Consider the following 22,890-nt stretch of genomic DNA (forward strand, 5'->3'; position numbering starts at 1 on the left):
TTGAAAAAATTTTCCTGACTTCAATTATTCTTACATCATCTTTTTTGTCATTCTTACAACTGATTGTGTCTGTATGTCTGTGTGTGCCTGTGTGTGTCTGTGTGCCTTTCCTGGGCCTGAACTTAGTGGCAGGGCACTGTCCCAGAGGAGCTTTTGTGTTCAAAGCTCGTGCTTTTCCTACTGGAGCCACAGCTCTACTTCTTGCTTTGTCATGGTTAATTAGAGATGAGTCTTATGGACTTTCCTGCCTGGGCTGGCTTTGAACCATAATCCTCAGATCTCAGCCTCCTGAATAGCTAGGACTACAGGCGTGAGCCACCGGTGCCTGGCAGATTTTAAGTATTTCTTTGGGTGTCTGTCTCAAACTTTTATGATCCCTTTTTCTTTTGTTGGAGAGGAGCAGCAGAAGCCACATCTTCTTTTAACAATTCATTGTTGGCTTTTGAGTTCACTGTGTCCCTTGGTAGCCCATGTGGAAAGAGTGACTGCTTGTTCTTTTCTACCCACCTCTCCAAGGTCATTGGATCGAGCATTCAGGATTACTGTGATACTTTTTACCCTTAGCAAATCCCACTGGATCCCCAAAGAACTCCCAAGAGTAACCCTAGACTGTATATCCAGCTTGTATTAGTCGCACATAACAGTCATGTACTTAATGTAAGTTAAATAATAGCTGTTGGGTTTTTAGCCAGAAAAAGAAAAAAAAAGACAAGATTAGATGGAAGCCATGCTAGGGAACTCCACCCACATGGTTGGAGGCCTAGCCCTATACTCTCGGCATGATTGTTTCAGGTGGACAGGAATGTTGAGAAAGATGGTTCATAATTAACCTACCAGGAAATCCTTCAACGTGGTGGGGCCCAATCATCTACCCTCTTCCAGTCAAGCAAATTAAATTCTTTACCCATGCATATCTCTAAATTGCAATCCTGTACAAGGAAATTATTGAATCTAACCTTAGGCAGTAACCATATTCTAGAGCTTACATTTAAGCAACAGTTCGCTAAGAATTAATTTTGAGACTGACTCCATTTCTTTTGAAGAAATAGGCCCCATGCCGGAATCAATTTTTCAAGTGTATTTGCAGATGAGTTAGGATAGCTTCTCATGGTAAGATGGGTCTCCATTAGTAAAATACACATTGTATATTTTCCTTAATTATGGCATCACATTTTCTCCAGTAAAATTGCCAGTAGGGAGAAATTTCTTGAGATGGTGTATAAACTTCTTTCTTTATTTAGAAATTTAAAAAAAACTGCTACAGCAGTGACTATATTGCAACTTAGACATTTGAAGTTTTCTTATGAATTCATGGAATTAATTAGTTTAATTGGAGAGAGGAGAATAATTTTCTCTGAGATTGCTTAAACATTTTGCTTTTGTTTTTGTTTTTTGTTTTTTTGGGTCCAGTCGTGGAGCCTGAACTCTGGGCCTGGGCGCTGTCCCTCAGCTCTTCAGCTCAAGGCTAGCACTCTACCACTTGAACCACAGCGCCACTTCCGACTTTTTTCTTTTTGCTTATGTGGTGCTGAGGAATCAAACCCAGGGCCTCATGCATGCAAGGCAAGCGCTCTACCACTGAGCCACCTTCCCAGCCCCTGCTTAAACATTTTGTAAGCCAAAAACTGTAGAGAGGGAAGCTTTCTTAAGGAAGAAGATAATACAGAAAAGAATGATTACAAGTTCCTAGGCCTTTTTCCCCCTTTATGATTGAATCTTTAGAAAATTAATTTAATTTTGTCTTCATTTGTTAACTCATTGGTCACCATATTCACACCACTAACATAAGTTCTTGCAAGCAACTTCTTAGCAGAAAAATCAGGGATGTCCTATACAGTGTACCAAAATAAAAAATGAAAAAATATTGGTCCTGTTACTGTCCTAATTTATATATGTTGATAACCAAATATTATATTTGAAAAACATCTTAGAACTGTGTAATTCTTTCCTTAACTTATTAGATGACAAAATAAAACTCCAATCACAGTCCTTAAAATGGGTCAGTGCAAAATCAGATTTTTTTCTAGAGAGAACATTTTCTTGGGAATTTATCAAGTATGTTTTCAGCTGATAAAGTTTTGATTTTACAGTTCTCAAGTAACCAGTATGAAGACAGAGCTTTCATTCAATATCCAAGCCCTTGCAGTCTGGGCTAATATATGTTCTGTAAAAAAGTGAGTAACACAATTCTTTCTCTTGATGTTTTTTTTTTTTTTCATTTTCATGAATTGAATTAATGGGGTGTGTGGGTGTGTGTGCATGTGTGCTGGTATTCAGGCTTGAACTCAGGGTCTCACACTCTTGCTTGGCTTTTTTACTCTAGGCTGGTGCTCTACCACTTGAGTCACACCTCCACTTCTTTGAATTAATGTTTAAAAGCTTCCCTTCTAGAATGGTGCCAGTATTTATATTCCATTGAGGCAAATATGTATTATTTTCTTGCTATTTTATTCTGTCCTCTGATTATAAATGATTTCAAACATTTGACCAGTTTATGAGAGTTGAGACAGATAAGTCGTTTGATGTCCTAAACCACTGGTGTAAAGCTAATGTTGATTTGCCAAAGAAGCAAACAATTATTTTAATTTTTCTGATGATTAAAAAAGCCTTAAAAGTATAGAATTATTCATTCCCATTTGTTTTCTATTCATTTACTTCCTGATATGTTGTCATAAACATATGTATATGTACCTATACATATATGCATATATACATGTACATATATACATATGTACTTATATATACACATATGCATATATGTATATAAGCATGCATATGTTTATAGTTTTCTTTGCTTAGCATTTAGCATCATGTAGATACCATTCTCCTATAGTAAAAAAAATCCTTAAGATCACTTAAATACTGTATGTTATATTCCATCCATCGATTGACTATAGAAGAGTTATTTATAAATTTGATTGATTGATGGTGCTGAGTATCAAACCCAGGGCCTTGCACATGGTAGGGTAGTGCTTTGTGACTAAGAGACCTCCCTAGCCAGCCCTGGAAAACTCATTCAAAAGGATTAGTAGATTGCTTCTACTTTTCTACTATTGTAAGTGATGCTAATACTAAAGCACTTGTATAGATTACGTTTATTCATGCTTACAGATTTATTTGTACCTGTATGTCAGATAACAGAATCACCTATTATAGTTTAAGGTTCTTGACAGAGATGTGATCTAACTTTTGTCAAACATTATACTAACATACCTTCTCATACTACTAAACTCTTTTTTTTTTTTTAAAAATATTTTTTATTATCTTAAAGTAGTTGTATAAAGGAGTTACTATTTAACAAACATTTTATGAACATAGTGCATTACAACTAAATTCTTAATGCTGTTTTTACATTTTGAAACCCTTGATATATTGTGCATGAAAATAGGCTTCAATTTTTATATATTCTTGACTGCTTCACAAAGTTTATAAAATTATTCATATTTCATGTAAATTTCAACTTTACATCTTTACTACTAAGTTTATAATGCAATTTAATTTTATTATTATGTTTAGTGTCAGTTATTCCAATGAGGATTTTTTTAATTTAAATATTTCTTATTGAAAATGGAAAGCTTCCTAGTTCAGAATATTTCCTAAAGTTTAAGTGTATGTAATATTATGGTATACATACAGGCAACGTTAAACATACTTTTATTGTTTATTTTTAGGGACAGACAGACTCCATCTCTAGTTCGGCTTTTTACTGCAATGTTTTGCATTTATTCATTATTCTTTGCATGGAGGGCAAATCTAGATATTTCAAAACCACTTTTCATGGGTGTGGTAAGTTTTACTTAGATATATCTTTTAACTAGAAAGTTTGTAAAAATTGTTCAAGTGTCTTTCATGAGCCTTGTAGAAAGGCAAATGATTTCAGAATTGTTAAAATTGTAAATATGTTCTTATAAGCCACAAATTAAGTCATTGAGCCATCAAAACTGTGGCCTATTTTTAGAGGAAAAAGGTACATTTATTTTTAGTTAACAGAGTAGCCAATTTGAAAAAAATAAACCTAAGAATTCAGTAGTTGTGTGTGCCTCTGTATGCGTGTGTGCGTGTGCCTCTGTGAGCCTGTGTATCTGTTTGCAAATATGAGTCCAACTGCACTTCACTTGGAATTTTTTTAAGGATTTCTCTCTCTCTCTCTCTCTCTCTCTGTAGATAGATGGATGGATGGATGGATGGTATTAATCCTAATAGGAGAATCTTTATCAACCTGTACCCTTACTTCTTACCTTACCAGTCCCAAAAGAGAACCTATGTTTCTATTTTCCCTGGTAGCCATCTGAAGTTAGGGCTTTTCTCTTATATAATAGAAACTCTAAATGAAGATAGCCCTTTTCCAGCAGTTGAAACCAATTGGTGTTTTTGTTGTTGTTGTTGTTGTTATTGTTGTGTTTTTGGCTATTGTGCTTGAACTCTGGGCCTAGGCACTGTCCCTCAGCGCTTGAGCTCAAGACAAATGCTCTACCACTTGAACCACAGCGCCACTTCTGGTTTTTCTGGTGTTTATTGGAGATAAGAATCTCACAGACTTTGCTGCTTGGGTTGGCTTTGAACCTCGATCCTCAGATCTCAGCCCCCTGAATAGCTAGGATTACAGGCGTGAGCCACCAGCGCCCGGGTCCAGTTGGTGTTTTTTCAAGAACTAAGGAGTCACCCTGAAACTGGAGGATGTGGCACCATGGTGGGCAAAGGGATGTCCTCATGCTGCCTCTAGAGTGGGTAGGCTCACCAGTATTCACCATAGTGCCATGTAAGACTGGCTCCGCCCCAACCACTCCCACCCATGGGTGCCACAGATACAGAGTCTGCCCTGGCCTAGTGCTTCCTGTGGACAGTTGTCTTCCAAGGGAAAGGGAGAGTCTTGAAAAAGAAAAGGAAAGCTGTACAGGCCTAGCCCCAGCTGCCAACCCACAGGAAGAAGTCAGGGAGAGGAAGAGAAGAGAGCTTGCTTTTCTATGTGGATAAAAAGGGGGTAAAGTGAAATCACTTTTCTACTTCCTTCACCCTACTTACTACTGGGGTTCAAGGTGAAGGCTACAGTATTGAGATGAATATGTGGTTCCAAGCTGGGGAGGAATATTTCAAAGCTGGTAAAATAAAGTGACCTGGGGCTAGACTCAGGAGATGAGTTAGGAGGGTCTGAGTAAATTATATATTTGTAAAGTACCCACACACCTGACTGACAGAATCAACTTCTTACCTAAACATACAGCTTGTGTGTCTCCTTCCTAGGTGGAACGATTCTGGATGCAAAGCAATGCTGTGGTGGCCGTCCTTGCTGGCGTTGGTTTGTCTGCACTTGTGTCTGAGACTAATCGAGTGCTGAACAGCAGTGGGCTGCAGCATCTGGAGTGGCTTTCAGCAACTCTGTTTGTAGTTTACCAGCTATATTCTAATTACAGGTAACAGCACGTGGTTATCTTTTGGAAAGTAACTCAAGCCAAAAATATCTGGTCATTTCGATTTTGGAGCTTTATTTTACTTTTCACCTCTGTTGGTTTCTAAGACCTGAAATGAGACAGCTTGGTCTGAATGCCCTGATCACCAGGGCAGTCCAGGCTTAGTAACAGGGGATATCTGCACAAGGCTGGATGTTTCATCTTGTTTTGATTTTTTTTAATTTACCTAGAGAAATAGAGTAGATAACAAGTTTCCTGATGAAAAATAGTTACATCTATATAGTTACATCTATATAGAAGCAGTCATTATGGCACTGATGGCAAAGGCAGGGATTCCTAGATTGTTGATTTTCTTTGTGATACTAACTTAGTGATTCAGCCTCAGGCAGTGTTCCTGGGCTTTGTCAGTTGATGGACCTGATAACTAGAGGAAGTATACTGCCGTTTCTAGTTCTTGCTGCATTATCTCTCTTGTGGTCCTTTTCTCTATTCATAGAAGGTTCTCTATGAATCTGAAGTGAGAAGGTCCACTTTATGATTGAAAGGAACTATTTTGCTATAGTGACAAATAGCAAAAAATGTCTAGAGAGAAGCAAAAACTCAATGAACTGTTCCATGCCTTCCTTCTCATTGGTCTTATTTCCTAGAGACTCCTTGGGAGAAAAGAACATAGGGACCTTGGGCTACAGGAAGATGATGGGAAGGACCGACCTCTGCGTGCAAGAGTCACACAAGTGTCAAATAAATTTGTGTCAGAAACTGACAGATTTCCTTTTGTATTTCCAAAAGTTCCTTTGGAGAAAATAGAATTAATATGAAATTATCTTCAGTTTTCTGTGCAACCAGAAATTGTTAAATGAAGTTGCATTACTTTCTGGGGAAGAAGTAGCGATTCTTGACCCTGAACTGATTCCCTTTGTATAGAAATAATTATAAATTCTAGATGTAAAATAAAGCTATTTTGTTCCTTAACAGTTACCTCCCCTTTTGTTATCAGATGATAGCACTTTTTCATATATATATATATATATGAAATATATATATATATATGAAATATATATATATATATATATATCTTCTCAGAGGATAGCAATTAAAATACTTTGAAATGCTAAATGTAGATTGTGTGATGGGAAAGAAACAGCAGGGGAAAACAAGCTATTTTTAAAACTGTAGCAAAGATTTGCTGTTTTAACTTTTAAAATCTTTTTATTTAGTATTTGTGACCAAAGAACCAACAATGTGATTGATAAATTTGCAAAGAACCTTCTAGACTCTATGCCTCATGATGCAATCATCTTACTCAGAGGAGATTTACCTGGAAATTCTCTTCGTTACATGCATTACTGTGAGGGGCTGAGACCTGATATTTCATTAGTAGACCAAGAAGTAAGTATATGAAAAATACAGTCAGAATATAGCAATCATCCCAAAACATTTTTTTAAATCCTTTTAGCCAGATGATAATACATACCTATAGTTCTAGCTACTGGGGAAGCCAAGGTAGGAGGATCGCGAAAGTCTAAGACTTAAAGATGAACCTGGACAACATAGTGATACTCCAAATAAACACATAAATAAACTTCAAAAACCAGTGATGGATATAATTTTCATGATCTATTGATGGTGAATTTTTTGTTTTGGTTTGGTTTTGCCTTTTTGAGACAGGAGGATCTTTCAATGTAACCTCAAACTCAGAAACTGCCTCGCCTTCCTGCATGCTGGGATTACAAACGTGTAACCACACCTAAGTCATAATCATTCTTAGGTCGAAGGTTTATCACATTCTTTGGCTTATTTCATAGCTCATGGCATAAATTATATGACTTGTCTCTTTCTCATTTAAACTGAATAGTTTTCATTAAAAATTAATATGTTAGCTAGGTACCTAAACTCCTACCTACTCAAGGGGCTGGGATCTGAGGATCACAATTCCAATCCAGCCCCAGCAGGAAAACCCCTGACACTCTTGTCTCCCAATAACCACCGAAACACCAGAAGGTATAGAGCACTAGCCTTGAGCAAAAAAAACAAAAAGTGAGAGACGGTGCCCAGGCCCTAACTTCAAACCCCAGGGCTGGCACAAAAAAAAATTAATATGTTTTGAGGTTGGGAAGGTGGCTCAGTGGTAGAGCGCTTGCCTTGCAAAATGCTTCAGGCCCTGGGTTCCATTCCTCAGCACCACATAAGCAAAAAGAAAAAAGCCAGAAGTGACGCTGTGGCTCAAGTGATAGAGCGCTAGCCTTGAGATGAAGAGCTGAGGGACAGCGCCCAGGCCCAGAGTTCAGGCCCCACGACCAGACCAAAAAAAAAGAATAATGATAAATTCAATCAAGCAGAATATCAGGCAAATACTTGTTTTGATAAATTGTGTTGAATTAAAGAATAATTAGAATTTTGGGTGAAAACTATACAAAACACGTTCAGATGCCTTATGTGAAAATTTTTGCAAACTACACATGTATTAATAAGTTATTCTCATTTATATTTGCACACAAGCTGGTGGATTTTTTTTGGGGGGGGGGGGTCCGGTTGTGGGGCCTGAACTCTGGGCCTGGGTGCTGTCCCTCAGCTCTTCAGCTCAAGGCTAGTGCTCTACCAGTTTTTTTTTTTTTTTTTTTTTTTTTGAGTCCAGTCGTGGGCCTGAACTCTGGGCCTGGGCGCTGTCTCTCAGCTCTTCAGCTCGAGGCTAGCGCTCTACCACTTGAGCCACATGCCACTTCTGGCTTTTTGCTTTTTGCTTATGTGGTGCTGAGGAATTGAACCCAGGGCCTCAGGCATGCAAGGCAAGCACTCTACCACTGAGCCACCTTCCCAGCCCCAAGTTGGTAGATTTTTATCTTCAGTCTAATTTCTGGCAAAAGCTAGCTTATTTATTGGTACGTGCTATTGTACTATATTTTGGGGGGGGGGGGGGGCTTGAACTCAAGGTCTGGTGCTTTCGCTTGTGCTGATCACTTGGGCTATGTGCCCACTTCAGGTTTTTTGCTGGTTAATTAGAGAATTTCACAGGCTTTTCTTCCTGGGCTGATTTAAACCATGATTCTCAGATCTCAGCCTCTAGAGTAGCTAGGGTTACAGGCATAAGCCATTGGCACCCAGCCAAACAAAAGGATTTTTTAACTTTGAGGCTTAGGTTACGACATGATTGTACTTATGAAGGGCAGAATTATAACTAACTTATTATAGGTTCTTTGGAAGAAATGCATTGAAAGAGTGTAGATATGTTACATGTCTGTGTTTTATCTAGGTTGTCTAGTTTGGCCATCAGAGAAATTTTAGCCAGGTGCTGTAGGCCTAGAGTTCTACTGGAGGAATGTTCAGAGTGTTAGAGTAACATACCATGGAGCTGAAGAGACTGGAAGTGTCTGACTTCCAGTGATGCTGTTCTGAAAGCCAAGTGCACATTCCCCAAGAATAAGAATGGGGAATTCATCTGGACTGTAGGTCAAATGCATGAGGCTAAATGAAGTTTGGTATTAATGTCATGGATGATAGACTTCTTAACACATAGGTTCCAAGGTGTAACTCACTTTTTTTTTTTCTTTTCTTTTTTTTGTCAGTTGTGGGCCTGAACTCTAGGCCTGGACACTGTCCCTCGGCTCTTCAGCTCAAGGCTAGCGCTCTACCACTTGAGCTATGGTACCACTTCTGGCTTTTTCTGCTTATGTGGTGCTGAGGAATCGAACTCAGGGCTTTGTGCATGCAAGGCAAGCACTGACCACTGAACAACCTTCCCAGCCCATAACTCACTCTTAAAAGAGTACCCCTATGATTAATTCCTCACTTGTTTAAATGTATTTTTCATCCATTTAATGAGTTGTTTACACTTTTCCTAGTATTTGATTAGCTTGATTCTTTCAGGCAATACACTAAAAGTATGGCCTTCTGTGATTTTTCTGCAGATGATGACTTATGAGTGGTATTTACCCAAGATGGCAAGGCATTTACCAGGAGTCCACTTTCCTGGAGACCGGTGGAATCCTGTGGAAGGAGTATTACCCAGTGGAATGGTCACATTTAATCTTCATCACTTTCTTGAAATAAATAAACAGTAAGCATTCTTTTCATATAATAGCTTTTCTAAAATCTTAAGCTTTTCTAAAATTGTTTCTGTAGCAGCTGTGCCTCATCCAAAAGACCAATTTTCTACACCTATTTCCCTGTCACCGGTGAGATTATCTTTGTAATTAAATTGAATATCTGTGCATAAATGAGGCCAGGCAGAAATAAATGTTATTGTTCTGGGTAAAGGAAAAATAAAGACAGATTAGCAAGAACAGCAAATAAGATCTTAGCACAACTCTGAGAAATTGGAGATGTGCCTGCCTACTTGAAATCATGGCAGGTGGATCGCAAGCAATTACAGTTTCCTCCTGATCAACACCGTAGACCCCTTTTAAGTGCAAAACAATTTTTTTCCAGGAATAATCACTATATAAAAATAGCTTAAGGATTTTTATAGAGGATAAGACATTTTTATAAATAAGAAAAACGCCTACAGTTTATGCTAGCTGAGAATAAAATAAGAGAATTGTGAATTCTATAGTTGAGAACATAAAATTATTTTGTAGTTAAGGTCAAGAATAAATAACTCCTTCAATGGTATAGTGTTGAACATTTCTCCCGTCCATGAAATGCTTGGGTTCATCTAGAGCTTACAGAAGAAAATCTTATTTCATGATTTTTTTTTCTTGTAAAGACTTGGAAAAAAAAATTCCAAAGTTTTCAGTGACAGATATTTTCAATGGCTCATGAAATAATATAAGTTCACCCTCTAAAATATATTCCTTTAACCACTTCCCTCCTGTTACATAAAAGTAAATTTTTCCTGCAGTTTTTATCATATATCTTGGTACAAGTTTTTGTTTTTTCTGCTGATTGTTGTGCAATTACCATTTACACACATAGCTTTTCACAGTCTGTTTTGGGTTAATATTTATCATTTCAAGTGCCATGTAGAACCCTTATCTCTCGTTTCCAATTTTCATGCACATATTAAAGAATTTACAAGAAAAACTATTCAATAATATTTATCCAGGTATTTTCCTGGTCTGTGGCTGTTCCTTCAGCCCTAATATCCCAACTCCCCTCTGATGTCATCCCCCTCTTCGGAAGATATTCTGTTAGCGTTCCTACTAGAGCATGACTCTTATCAGTGGGTTCTCTTTAATCCTCCCATTATCTGGAAATGATTTTATCTCACCTTTATTTCTTAAGGTTTGCAGATGTAGAATTCTGGGTTGATGATTATTTTCCCCAGGAATTAAAAAATGTGATTTTTTTTTTTAAAGACACTTTTGACTTGTGTGTTTTCTGATGAGAAATCCACCTTCATTCAAGTTATTGATTGTACTATAAGTTGAAATGTGACAGCTTTCCCTGGCTACCTTCAAGGTTTTTTGTTTTTAGTTGTCAGCAGTTTGATTATGATGAGTCCGGGCATGGGATTGATGTTCTTTTTAGCTTAATAACCTGTTTTGGGTTTGCCGAGTTCCTTAAATTGTCTTTTGTAAAATGGAGACTGCCAGGTTGTCCTAAGACTACTTTTTTTTTTTTGGTCAGTCATGGGGCTTGAACTCGGCCTAGGCACTATTCCACAGCTCTTCAGCTCAAGGCTAGCACTCTACCACTTGAGCCACTGCGCCACTCTGGTTTTCTGAGTGGTTTACTGGAGATAAGAGTCTCATGGATGTTCCTGCCCGAGCTGGCTTTGAGCTGCCATCCTCAGATCTCAGCCTCGTGAGTAGCTAGGATTACAGGCATGAGCCACCAGTGCCCAGCTAAGACTACCTTCTTTTAATTATGGTTCCAATGTCTTTTCTATCTTCTAAACATTTGTAGTCATAGTTCTATGAATCCCACGTGCACTGTCGCATGTATGGTCCAGGACCTGGGTGGTCATCTGTTCTGTCATCAATTTTGTAAATCCCATTCAGAATCAGATCTGTTGACAGTTTGGGCTAACAGCTCAGCAGTATGTCAGCAGTTCATATCCAGTCTCGGTTCTGGTCACCTTAGTACTTTCCAGCTCCCTAGGCCTTTCATTCACACTTAAGCTGGGGTGTTTTGTTTTGTTTTGTTCTGCTGTGTGTGTGTGTGTGTGTGTGTGTGTGTGTGTGCGAGCGCGTGCGAGCGCATGTGCATGCACTTGCACATGCTACTACTGCTGCTGGGTTTTGAACTCAGGATCTTCTGCTCTCACTGGGGATATTTTGCTCAAGGCTGGTACTCTACCACTGGAACCAGCTTTTTCCTGGTTAACTGCCCAGGCTGGCTTGGAACTGTGAACTGCCTTCTGAGCAGCTGAGAATATAGACATGAGCCATTGGCTATTTCTATTTTTACCTATAAGATAAAAAGAGATATGGAAGGCCACATGTTAGGCAGTAGCAGAGCAGTTTTCATAGTAATAAGGCTTGATCCCAGCTCTTTGAAGAGCTGACCCCTACTCTTCCCCCTACCTTTAGTCTTCCTATTCCCCTCACCCAAACAATCTCTTCTTTGCTATCTGGAGGCACTGGAACTCATTATGCAAACCAAACTTCTGATACATTGACTTTTTTAATTTGATCACTATCAGTACTTCAATATCTAGCAGATTTGAATGGTCTTATAAGATTATAAAACAAAATGTGGGAAGATGTGTCTCCTTACTACCGCCCTCATAAGCAATAGTTTTACACTAAGATTACTTGGGAAAGATTTAATAAACCAAAATGTTCATAAGTGGTTTATTGGTAACTAAAGTTTAAGAAGTCATAAAGGAACTTTCTAACTTAAAACTTTGAGTTTTAACTTAGAAGCACGCCATGTATTTTATCTCTTTGATAGAAAAGAAACATTTGCTTGCATTGGAATCCATGAAGGTGACCCGACCTGGAGAAAGAACTATTCACTTTGGCCTTGGGGCTCTTGTGACAAATTAGTTCCTTCAGAGATTGTATTCAACCCTGAGAAATGGATTACACTAACAAGAAACCTTTATAATTGGACTGAAGAATATGGAAGGTATAAACAGTTACATTTTTAAGTAGAAGATAACAGCTGTATTTGCCTAAAAATGATTATATTTTGAGATGCTATAGTGAGACCTTGTCTCAAAAACAAAACAACAGAATCCTATGAACAGAAGCTATAAAGGTCAATATAATGGAATATACCACATTGTGTAACAGGCCAGAACCAGGTAACCAGGCATACATCAAAGCACTCTGCCTCCATCCACAAAGAAAAGAGAAAATAACACATCTTGGATGTGTCGTTCAAATGGGAGAGTGGAAAAAGCCAAGTGAGAGCTCAAAACCCTGAATTTAAGCCCCAGTACTGGCACAAAAAAAGGAAAGGGAAGGGAAAGGAAGGGAAGGGGCAAGGAGGAAAGAAGGAAAAGAAAAGAAAGGACAGGAAGAAGGAAGGGAGGAAGGAAAGAATGAATGAAAGGAAAAGGAAGGAATAGAGAAAGAAAGGAAAAGAAAGATCTTCAGACAGCTGATGAGTAGTATGTATGTACAGTATTACTTATTATCTTCATTCTATTAAAATAGATATGTAATTGTAAATTTTCAATTAAGAAAAAACAACAAATGGTGTGATCAGTGTCTTCAAGCAGCATCAGAGCTCCAGCAAGTTTCTCAAAGCCAAGGGGGAGGAGGGCTTCTGGACACTTTCTCTGCATTTCATTTTTTTTTAGACATTATTAATTATTTGCTGCCCATAAAGTATCATCATTGCTTATACCTTTCTTCACCACCTAGCTTCCACCTAACAGCTCTTTGAAGAGCTGACCCCTACTCTTCCCCCTACCTCTAGTCTTCCTATTCCCCTCACCCAAACAATCTCTTCTTTGCTATCTGGAGGCACTGGAACTCATTATGCAAACCAAACTTCTGATACATTGACTTTTTTAATTTGATCACTATCAGTACTTCAATATCTAGCAGATTTGAATGGTCTTATAAGATTATAAAACAAACATTTGTCTATATCAATAAATGTAACACAGAAAAATGCTATTTTTCTTGAAACTGAAGGTTTGATCCATCTTCTTGGGAATCTGTGGCCAATGAAGAAATGTGGCAAGCCAGGTAACCAATATTCATTTTGGTCTTTGCAGTCCATTTGTATTACTTTTGCAGCACTGGAGATGATCCTAGGCCCTCATGCTTCCTACACAAGTACTCTACCGCTTGAGTCATGCCCCCAGCTCTGCAGTCTGGTTTTTAATATGGTGGACAAGTAGCCTAAGGCACTTTTCACTTGGGACCCAGAGATGTGTTAATAAAAATAAGTTATGAACAATTATTTGGCTTGAGGCATTGTACTAATCAACCTACAAAGAAGCTTTCTTAAACCTACTTTATTTAAAAAACAAACAAACAAAAAACTAGATATACAGAGAGTTTCCAAGGCTACTCAGCTACAAGTGATAGAATCCAGATCTCACATCTGACTCTGAGACATCTTAACAACTATATTCCTACTTTAGCTAAAAACTAACGTGAGTCAGATCTGTTGAATGTAATTTGTTTATTTCAACCTTTCCTTCCTTTGTAATGTGTCTGTGGGTTATGAAAGCCCTCAGTTAATGCTTACTAGAGGCCAGCACTACACCAGCCTTCAGAGCTACATACATGAATACAACACAGTCCCTACACTCATAGAGCTCTCAGTCTGATAGAACACACTGATAGAGCTGCAGAAATTTGACATCTACATGGTAGGTGTTTTACTCTCTTGTTCAGGGAGAGAAGTTATACTTCCCATATAACGTATTTAAGATATTATTGTTGATATTATTGTTTTTTATCAAATATATTTTATTTTAAATTTTTTATTATTATAAAGGAGATGCACAGAGAGATTAAAGCTACCTAAGTCAGGTAAATAGTACACATCTTTTCCCTTCCAGCCCTACCCACAAGTTGTATAATTCATTTTCAACATAGTATCCAGTGAGTGCCACTGCTGCATTTGCTCACCCTTTGTGCCTCCATTTCTGTGCCTCCCCTTCTACTCCCAAAGACAGATAAACAAACCCTGGTATTTTTTTTTTAAATAATCAAAACAACCAACACTAGCAGTCTTGGGCCTAAAGATTCTAAGTAATGCTGACAGAGGTATTAATATATATGGAATGCTTCTTTCTGTACCATGAATTGTATACCATTAATTGAGTTATGATAAAGGCTTACATATTTTAAGTAGGTTTATAATGATTTGTCAAGCTATACAACTCCAGCATAAAGATTACAAAAACAGATCCATGTTACTAGTTTTTGAACAGCCAGAAAATGGCATTCTGAAGTTGCTAGTCTAACCATAGGGACAAATACTTGCCTTGAAGACCTGATCAAAGATGCCTGCATAGTTCTTCATTGTGACTGAATGCAGGAAAGCTGGGGGAAATCACATAAAAGAAGAAAATAGGCCATTATTCATGCAGGTATTGGTTTAATTGATGTGCTGAATACAATGTGAATGGGTTCATTTGGTCAGTGAGTCCAGTTATCTTTGGAGCACTGGCCCCACGTGGCAGGAGTGCCTGTGATGGTCTTCAGGGATATACTGGCAAAGGCCGCACGTCTTCCCCTCCCAGCTGCTCTGGCATGACAGTGGTGAACATCTGGAGTAGACCAGTCATGACAGCCATGAGGAACGGACACTTTTTCCTGAAGATTTGGTATTAAATGTATCTTGGGGATAGTATCTTGGTTCTAAGTAAACTTACATAAGTGTGGGAAAATTAAAAATCATACAATAGGAGGTCTTAGGAGAGTCAAGTGGTAGCATGCATGTTTGCCTAGCAAGTACAAGCCCCAAGTTCAAACCAAGAACAAAAGCAAAAATAAAGTGTGTTGGGGCAGGGATGGAATTATATATATCATACCAGTTGAAAGCATGGAGATTTGGCCCTGAATGAAAACTTGATGTTGTGATTTTAATGAAGATTCCCCTCTCCTACCCACAGGATGAAAACCCCATTCTTCCTCTTTAGCCTGGCAGAAACCACAGATATGCCGTCCAGGGTGAAAGGTCGACTCTACACTCATGCATATAACGTATGTGACTCTGGTAGACAGAGGGATATTTGGAGGAAAGGCAGTAGTGGCTGGAGTGTTTTTTGTTTTGTTTCCAGCTTATTGTGGGCATTGTATCTGTGGGCTAATGCTCAATTGTATCACCGTGTATGAAGTGGATAATTGGTAGACACACAAAGTATCTGTCTTTACTGGTATGTTACCATCCATGGTAAAGGAGACTGTGGCTGTGAGTAAGTTCGAGGTCCTGCTATGAGAGCTTATCCTGGATTACCGAGGTGGGGCTGATGTGATCACAAGGAGAGTTATAGAAGGCAGTTAGAGCCAGGATGCTGGTGGCTCACGCCTGTAATACTAGATACTCAGGGGGCTGAGAGCTGAGGATCGCTGTTCAAAGCCAGCTTGGGCAGGAAAGTCCATGAGACTCTTATCCCCAATTAACCACTAGAAAACCAGAAGTGGTGCTGTGGCTCAAGTGGTAGAATGCTAGCCTTGAGTTGAAAAGCTGAGGGGGACAGTGCCTAGTCCCAGAGTTCAGGCCCTACAACTGACAAAAAAAAAAAAAATGTGAGCTTAAAACTTAAAAGATTAGTTCTCATGGACTGAGGTTGTAGCTCAAGTAGTAGAGTGCCTTCCTAGCCAAGCATGGAACCCTGAGTTCAAACCCTAGTAGCTCAAAAAAAAAAAAAAAAATTAGCTTGCATATCTCAGTCATAGCAAATCCTGTTCATCTCTATATAGGGTTATAATCCTGTGAAAACCAGGCATCATTTTTTAAATAATTTTTATTGAGATTAAGTGATTACATAAATTTCACAGTATTGTGAGATAGTGAAACTTAAAGTCACAAACATATTTTAAACTTCACAAGGCAAATTGTCATTATCACGCTCTAAAATGTTTGTGAATTCGATGAGCTTTCGCAGTAGAACAGTTTCTCCCACATCGGGTGATATGTCCATTCCTTTCCTTTTGCTGTGTGTAAGCTGTTCCTTCTCTCCCTCTCCTTCCCTCCCTTCCACTGCTGCCCTTGAGTTGCTTAGTTCGTTTTCATCAATATCCAGTCCAGGCAATATTTTTGTGGTGAAATCAGAGACCTCCAGATAGTTCCTGTTCTCACTGGATAGTTCCTCTTCTCACTGGTGATGTCTGCGGGAGTCAGTTGTCAAGCTGCTGCTGAAGCTTATCTGTGGATTCCTTGTCACAGCAGACTTTATGCTTTTCAGCAAATGCAAGGGATAGCTATGGTTATGGCTCCAGGTATACAGTAACATTTATGAAACAACACTTATAAGACAACACAGTCCACCCCTAGTACTAGGTCTTCAAGAATATTCTTGTGAAGTGTAAAGAATATTTGTGATTATATACTTCCTTACTTGGTAGCTTCTTCATTTAGGTGATAGTAAGTACAGAAGTAGTAAGAGAACAAGGAGTACCCAGCTCCCATAGGAATAAATTAAAGATGTCCCCAGTGGACTGACAGTTCTCCACGGAGATTAATGTCAGAGGAATGTACAGGAAAGAAAGTATAATTCCACATAGTGAGAAATTATTGGTTACTTAATGCTCAGCACATTTGATTCAGTCATCCAATTACCTCAATTACAGAACACTCTAGAAAGGTGGTGTGATTGTTCCAAAGAATTGTAGATAGGTCATATGGAGCCTCGGATGCTACGCAGCAGGTGGGGAAACAAAAATTCCTTGAAAAGCTGTCTGTATTTTGGACCCCAAACCCTTATGGATGTGAAAAACAGTTTATTGAGCGGCTACTTAGTGTCAGTAGCTTGCTATACCTTTACCCACATTCTTCCTTGGAGAGAAGCTGGGGAAGAGGAGCAACTGAGAAAAAGAGAGATTAAGAACAAAGGGTAGAGAAACAGATTAAAAGGGAAGAGGCTGACTTATTAGCTTTGATGTACATGAAACTGCTTCTTGTGACCCTTTACTCTTCCATACAAGAAAAGGAAAACAGCTTACACTAAGCAAAAAGAAAGAAATGTAAATATCACCTGATGTGAAGAAATAATTGTATTGTCAAAGCTCATAGAATTCACAAACTTTATAGACCATGATAATGACAGTTTGCCTTATGAAGGTTAAAATGTGTTTATGACTTTAACTAAGTAACGCTATTCCACAATACTGAGAAATATGTGAAATTTATGTAATCACTTAATCTCAATTTTAAAAAATACAAAGTTTGGAATATTCTAAAACAATGAGATTCACCATAAAACACTCCAAAATTAACATTTTTTTAAAAAGGAACTAAGAGAGAGGTTGCTGTAAAAGGCAAATTGAAGCCTGGGACTTACTAAATATCAAAATGATATTGTGGATTGTGGAATTTGAGATGTGCATTTGTCTTGCTCTGGAATAGAAGTAGAGACAGTAATATAATTGGTCCCTTTCAACTAAATGATACTGTGGATGCAATTTTAATAAAAAAAAAAAATAGATAAATGCTTGTTCCATAGAAAGCATCATTGCTATTTTGTGCTCAGAGTCTACTGGAAAACTGGGAATCCAGCTCTGGTGTGGTGGTCCCCAAGAAGGCTGGCTGTGACATTTACAAAGAAGCAAGCATAACACTCCATTTTTCAGATTTGTGTCTGCATTTTTTATGTTAAACTTTAATGTGCTTTTCTCTGGAAATGTCAATATCAAATGCTAACAATTAGCACTGTGCCTGATGTTGAAAAATCAGATTTCTGAATTCTTGTGGACGAAGTTTTAACTATCAAGGTCATAAACTATAAGCTACCGTGAAGATTTTTAGATGTCTCACTCGAAGGCTGTCTCTGAAATTCTCCTTTATGACCATTACAATAATGGAATTGTTTGGATCATTTTTATTGTTGCTAATTATTAATGTTTTTAATGTGGAGAGAAATTCACATAAATAATGTGGAGCAAAACTTCTAAATTCCTTCCAGTTCTTTTTTCCATGCAGTCTGCTAAAGAAAGCTATTTTTTCTCCAGCAGCTAAATTTAGAGTTTCAACCTCTCTGCCTGTTGAGTAAATAGCTTTCCACCAGTTAGCACTAAATCCTTTCCCAGAAGATCTTTCTGGAGGAAGAGCATTTTGTCCTAACACATGTGTCTCGGGTTCCCCCCTCAACATCTGAAAACCCCAGAAGCAGTTTGAGATGAAGCATATTTGCCTCCTGCTACTGTAATAATTACAGTAACATCCTTGCATTTTCTGCATGGCCTAGCAACAATTAGATTTTTACTGTAGGCTGCTTAGATTTTTTTTCCCCCCTTGTGTTATTAATTCCTCTGTGTTTTCTGTTTTTGAGGGGAAAAAAGAGACAAAGAACAACAATGGAATAGCAACATTTTTGCTGTTTTCCAGTTGTATAAGGAGATTGTCAATTTACAAAAGGAGCACCCAGTGAATTGGCACAAGAACTATGCCATCGCCTGTGAGCGGATGCTGCGTCTTCAGGAGAGAGACACAGACCTGGAAGTCCTGTTGTCTGCAACCATCAAACATTTTCGTCTCTATACTCAAAAAGCACAAAATGATCCCCAGCTAGCTGATATTTCAGTTGCTCTCAATCACCTAAGAAAAGAACTGCAAAGCCTGAGAAACAGGAAAAAGGCCTGACCCAGCAAGAAGTGAAAAACTGCTTGTCATTTTGCTTCCAAAATTCTGAAGTCCAAAAGTTTTTCCTCCAAGCAAAAACAAAAACAAACAAAACAAAAAGCTAGCAGCACTGCATGAGGATGCTCCACCTGAGATGTACTATGTATGCAAATTCTGTTTATTCTGTGTTCCCAAATTAGCATTTCCACAGAGGCTTTCAGAAACATCCTTCCACACTCACTCACCAAATGACTAGGTCCATACTAGGTTCTACATGACTAGTTTTCCTATACTGAAACTATTAATCATAAGTCTTTTAAGGGCTGTGCTTATTAGGATCAGTTTTAAAAGTTAAATTCTTAAAATCTTCATACCAACTCCAAGACGCTTTCTATTTCTTGCAAGTGAAATGGTTTTTTAAAAGAAGGAACCTTGACATGCTTCATTTTAGGGTTTCTTTTTTAAGTAATGGCTTGTTCCACCATCTCATACTTCATACTACTTACCTTTCCCAGTAGGTGTTATTCTGAAAAAAGTTTGAATCGTAATGTAACCGATAGCTTTCCTACAATCACCAAAAAGAAAAGCTAATTTAATGTTTGCTTATTTCAGTTACAGAAATGAATGGCAAATAAAAAGTATTTTCTATTTACTCAATTTATTTCATATTTATGTATTACTTCTTTTAGACTCACAGATCTAGGCCCAATAATTAGTAGGCTCCTGCTGCCCAAATGCAAAAAATAAAGGGGGGGGGGGGTGATTATTGGGGGATGGGGAAGTTGTTCAATAAATTCATTTCTGTTACAAGCATCTTTTATACACATTACTAAAGAGAACAGAGTAAGAAATGCAAATAATGGTTCTTTATTTTATTATGACAGTTAATTAATAGCAACCTGTTTTAATGAATAAAGTCACTCAGAGTCCTTCAGCACTTCCTAAGTAGAGGCCAGAATCCGTAGGGATTCTTTTCCCCCCAATTGTATAGCTCCTAGACTCCAAGCACCATATAGGCCCCTGTATAGAAATGCTCACTAATGAAGAGGGAGGGCCAGAAGCTTGTCTGCATTCAAAGATCACTGGTGAGTCATTCAGCAAGAAAAGGCCCCTTACCAGGAATAGTCACAGTTCCGTGGCATTGTACTAGCAAAAGGGTCTGATCAAAGGTCTCCTGTGGCGCTTGCATGGTTCCCTTTCATACTACGACCATAATTAAAACCACTAATTCTCTTTTAAAATGCTGCAGGATGCCATGTAGGCATCTGTCTGGAGTGTCCTTTGTGATGTCATAAGCTGTTAAGGACCGGTGCCGAGGGCTTTTGAGCGAAATGCCAGTCATGAAGGTGCTTCAAGACAAGGGTGCCTCTAAAAGCTTGACAGGGCCTTGACTGCACAATTCGAGCTGAATTTGCCCCTTGTCAGCTGCCAGTAAATAAATCTCAAAGGGGGAAAAGCTGAAGTTTCATTACCTGATCCATGGGGCTTTGTTGGTTTTGGCATCACACAGGGGAAGCTCTTACCCCGCCATTCTCTGGATTTGAAGATGTCCATTGGAGCCTGCAGTGCCTGGACAGGGTTCAGAGCGGAACCTTTTGAAGAGTGTCAATAGTTGTAACAGTTCAGCTGTTAGGAAGACAAATAAATGGAGGAGCTCATTAATCCGCTTTTGGCTCTCAGTGCCTTTTGCCCTTTTATCACAGCCTTATTAGGCTCCTACTCATCTTGAACCAGAAAAAAATGAATTGAAGTTGTTGAGGACTAATTGGCAAAGACTTTTAATCATGGGCCAAGAACTTTCACTGACTTGAAAGTAACTTCTCCACAGGGAAGAGCTAGAAACCTGGTTTACCTTAAAACCAAAATGTGTTGGAGTTCAGTGTGGTGTAAAATTTAAGAAAGCGTTGATAAATTGTCTTAAGTGTATCCATTTGAAAGAAATTATGCAAGATTATGATTTTTTTGTACTTGTCTGGGAAAAATAATAAAATACAAAGATTCCTTTAAAAATGCATTGTCTTTATTGGTTCAGAAAAGATGACATGTATATGTGAACTGATGTTTGAACATCTCTACCCACTAGTGTGAATGGTTATCTGCATGCCTGTATGTTCATACAGTCATTGAAGAACCTTATTATAAGTAATATTTTTCTATTAGCCTTAACAATGGCATTGGAGGCCCCTTTTTAAGACTGTCTACTTTTAAATTTCATGTCTCTGCCCTCTAAGGAATACATATGTCTGAAGATGCTTCGTGGGTTGATCGTTGATAAAAACATATAGATTATCTGGTACTTGTGCCATGGTGGCTTTTGGCCACTCTGTCTTTGAGAAAGCAGTAGTATATGACCCAGGGTAGATGGATCATGGTTATTGAAATTTCTACAAAAAAAAATGGAGATGAGGTTTAGAGAAGGATGTTGGGCTTCAGTCCCAGACCAACGGTTTGAGGAATGCTTTCCCCTCTACAAGCTTCTTTCTCTTTCTTTCCTTCCCTTTCATTTTCCTTTCCTTTCCTTTCATTTTTCCTTTCCTTACATTTCCTTTCCTTCCTCGCTTTCTCTTTCTCCCTCTCCCCCTTTCTCTCTTTTCCTTTTTCTCTTCATTTCTCTTTTTCTCTCTTCCTCTCTTTCCATCTCTCTTCTTCTCCCCCCTTTCTCTCTCTCTCTTTCTTCTCTTACTTTCCTGGGCTAGTGGACAACACCATAAAATTGAATAGAAGGGGTGTCCTTCAGTCTAACCCCCTGGCACTGAAGAGGATGTGAAGATGACTTCTCATGCAGGATTTGGCCAGCGTCCCAGGGGTGCCGTAGCTTGGCCGGATGACAGGAACCCCACAAGGCCAACTTCTGCCTGGACTTTGGCCTGAGGAGCAAGTGGGAGCCAGCGAAACTGTCAGCCTCTCCACATGTTGCAGTGCCCTGCTGCCCCGGCATGGAGGCTGGCATACACCAAAGGCAAGTGGAAAAGGGCCGTATGGGCTTGGTGTTATCTGACAAACCACCAAGTGTGTTGGGCTCCCTGTCCCCTCCGCACCCTCTGATGGGAGCGTGCGCATCTATGGTGCTCATTCTCCTCTTCTCCATTTTTTACAAGGACCCATTTGTTTTTCAGTGCCTTTGTTCCGCTTCTCAAAGTGTAGCCAAAATAGAAGGAAATCAGTTACAGGTTTGCTATTTTGAAAATTTACTACAGAAATCATGAAGTGTTATTTCTGCCATTACTGCTTTCTGGTACTGCAGCCGTGTTTATCTTTTATGCTATTTAATTAAAGCTCATTTAGTAAGGGTTATTGTCATAATATTCTGCTGTTAAAATACTCATAACCTAAAGTCATCAGATTAGGGTGAAGGGTAGATATTTTTTGTAAAAAAATTGTTAGAAGTTAAACATCATAAGCCAATAATCATAGTTCCTATCAATATCCTTTATAACTTAAAAATGCTAATGCTCTTAATAGAAAAACAATTTAATTCCAAAGATTGAAATAATGAATCCTGTTAGAGAAAATCCTTTTGTTCATTTTGCTTCTCTTATGTTTGGTAAATGGACTATCCATAAAGTTTTGTTCTTCTAAAAGAACAAATTAAGTTCTTCTAACTGGTTCCTTCCAAGTGTTTTGATTAGGTAAAGAAAACAATTCTAGTCCAGGAAGAAATTCACACTACTTTATTTTCCCTTGACTTTTTGTTATAGATGCAAAATCATTCTAAGGCTTTTACTCACAAACAAATAAATGATGTTTCCAGGGATTCTGGAAACATCTAAAGGCCAAGATCTTGGCACAGCATTACAGAGCAAACAAGGCGCTAAAGCTTAGATGTGATCACACTCGATGAAGTCGT

The 22,890-nt window shown here is 38.5% G+C and overlaps 1 protein-coding gene across 5 annotated transcripts in view; it reads left to right on the plus strand.

Moving 5' to 3' along the window:
- Tmem260 (transmembrane protein 260) overlaps window positions 1-19,700 on the plus strand; it is a 48,965-nt gene extending 29,265 nt beyond the window's left edge. The window contains exons 8-16 of one of the 5 annotated variants that reach the window (XM_042682544.1): window positions 2,091-2,174; window positions 3,672-3,786; window positions 5,242-5,411; window positions 6,626-6,797; window positions 9,314-9,462; window positions 12,243-12,419; window positions 13,439-13,492; window positions 15,376-15,466; window positions 18,810-19,700. In XM_042682544.1, the coding sequence (XP_042538478.1) occupies window positions 2,091-2,174; window positions 3,672-3,786; window positions 5,242-5,411; window positions 6,626-6,797; window positions 9,314-9,462; window positions 12,243-12,419; window positions 13,439-13,492; window positions 15,376-15,466; window positions 18,810-19,064 (1,267 nt within the window). In that variant the 3' untranslated portion in view covers window positions 19,065-19,700. The other 4 variants (XM_042682547.1, XM_042682546.1, XM_042682545.1 and 1 more) reach the window with 4 other exon arrangements.
- Window positions 19,701-22,890: the final 3,190 nt, after the last annotated feature.

Source organism: Dipodomys spectabilis, unplaced genomic scaffold (genome assembly GCF_019054845.1).
Source record: "Dipodomys spectabilis isolate Male_0828 unplaced genomic scaffold, ASM1905484v1 ptg000073l, whole genome shotgun sequence".
NCBI lineage: Eukaryota > Metazoa > Chordata > Mammalia > Rodentia > Heteromyidae > Dipodomys > Dipodomys spectabilis.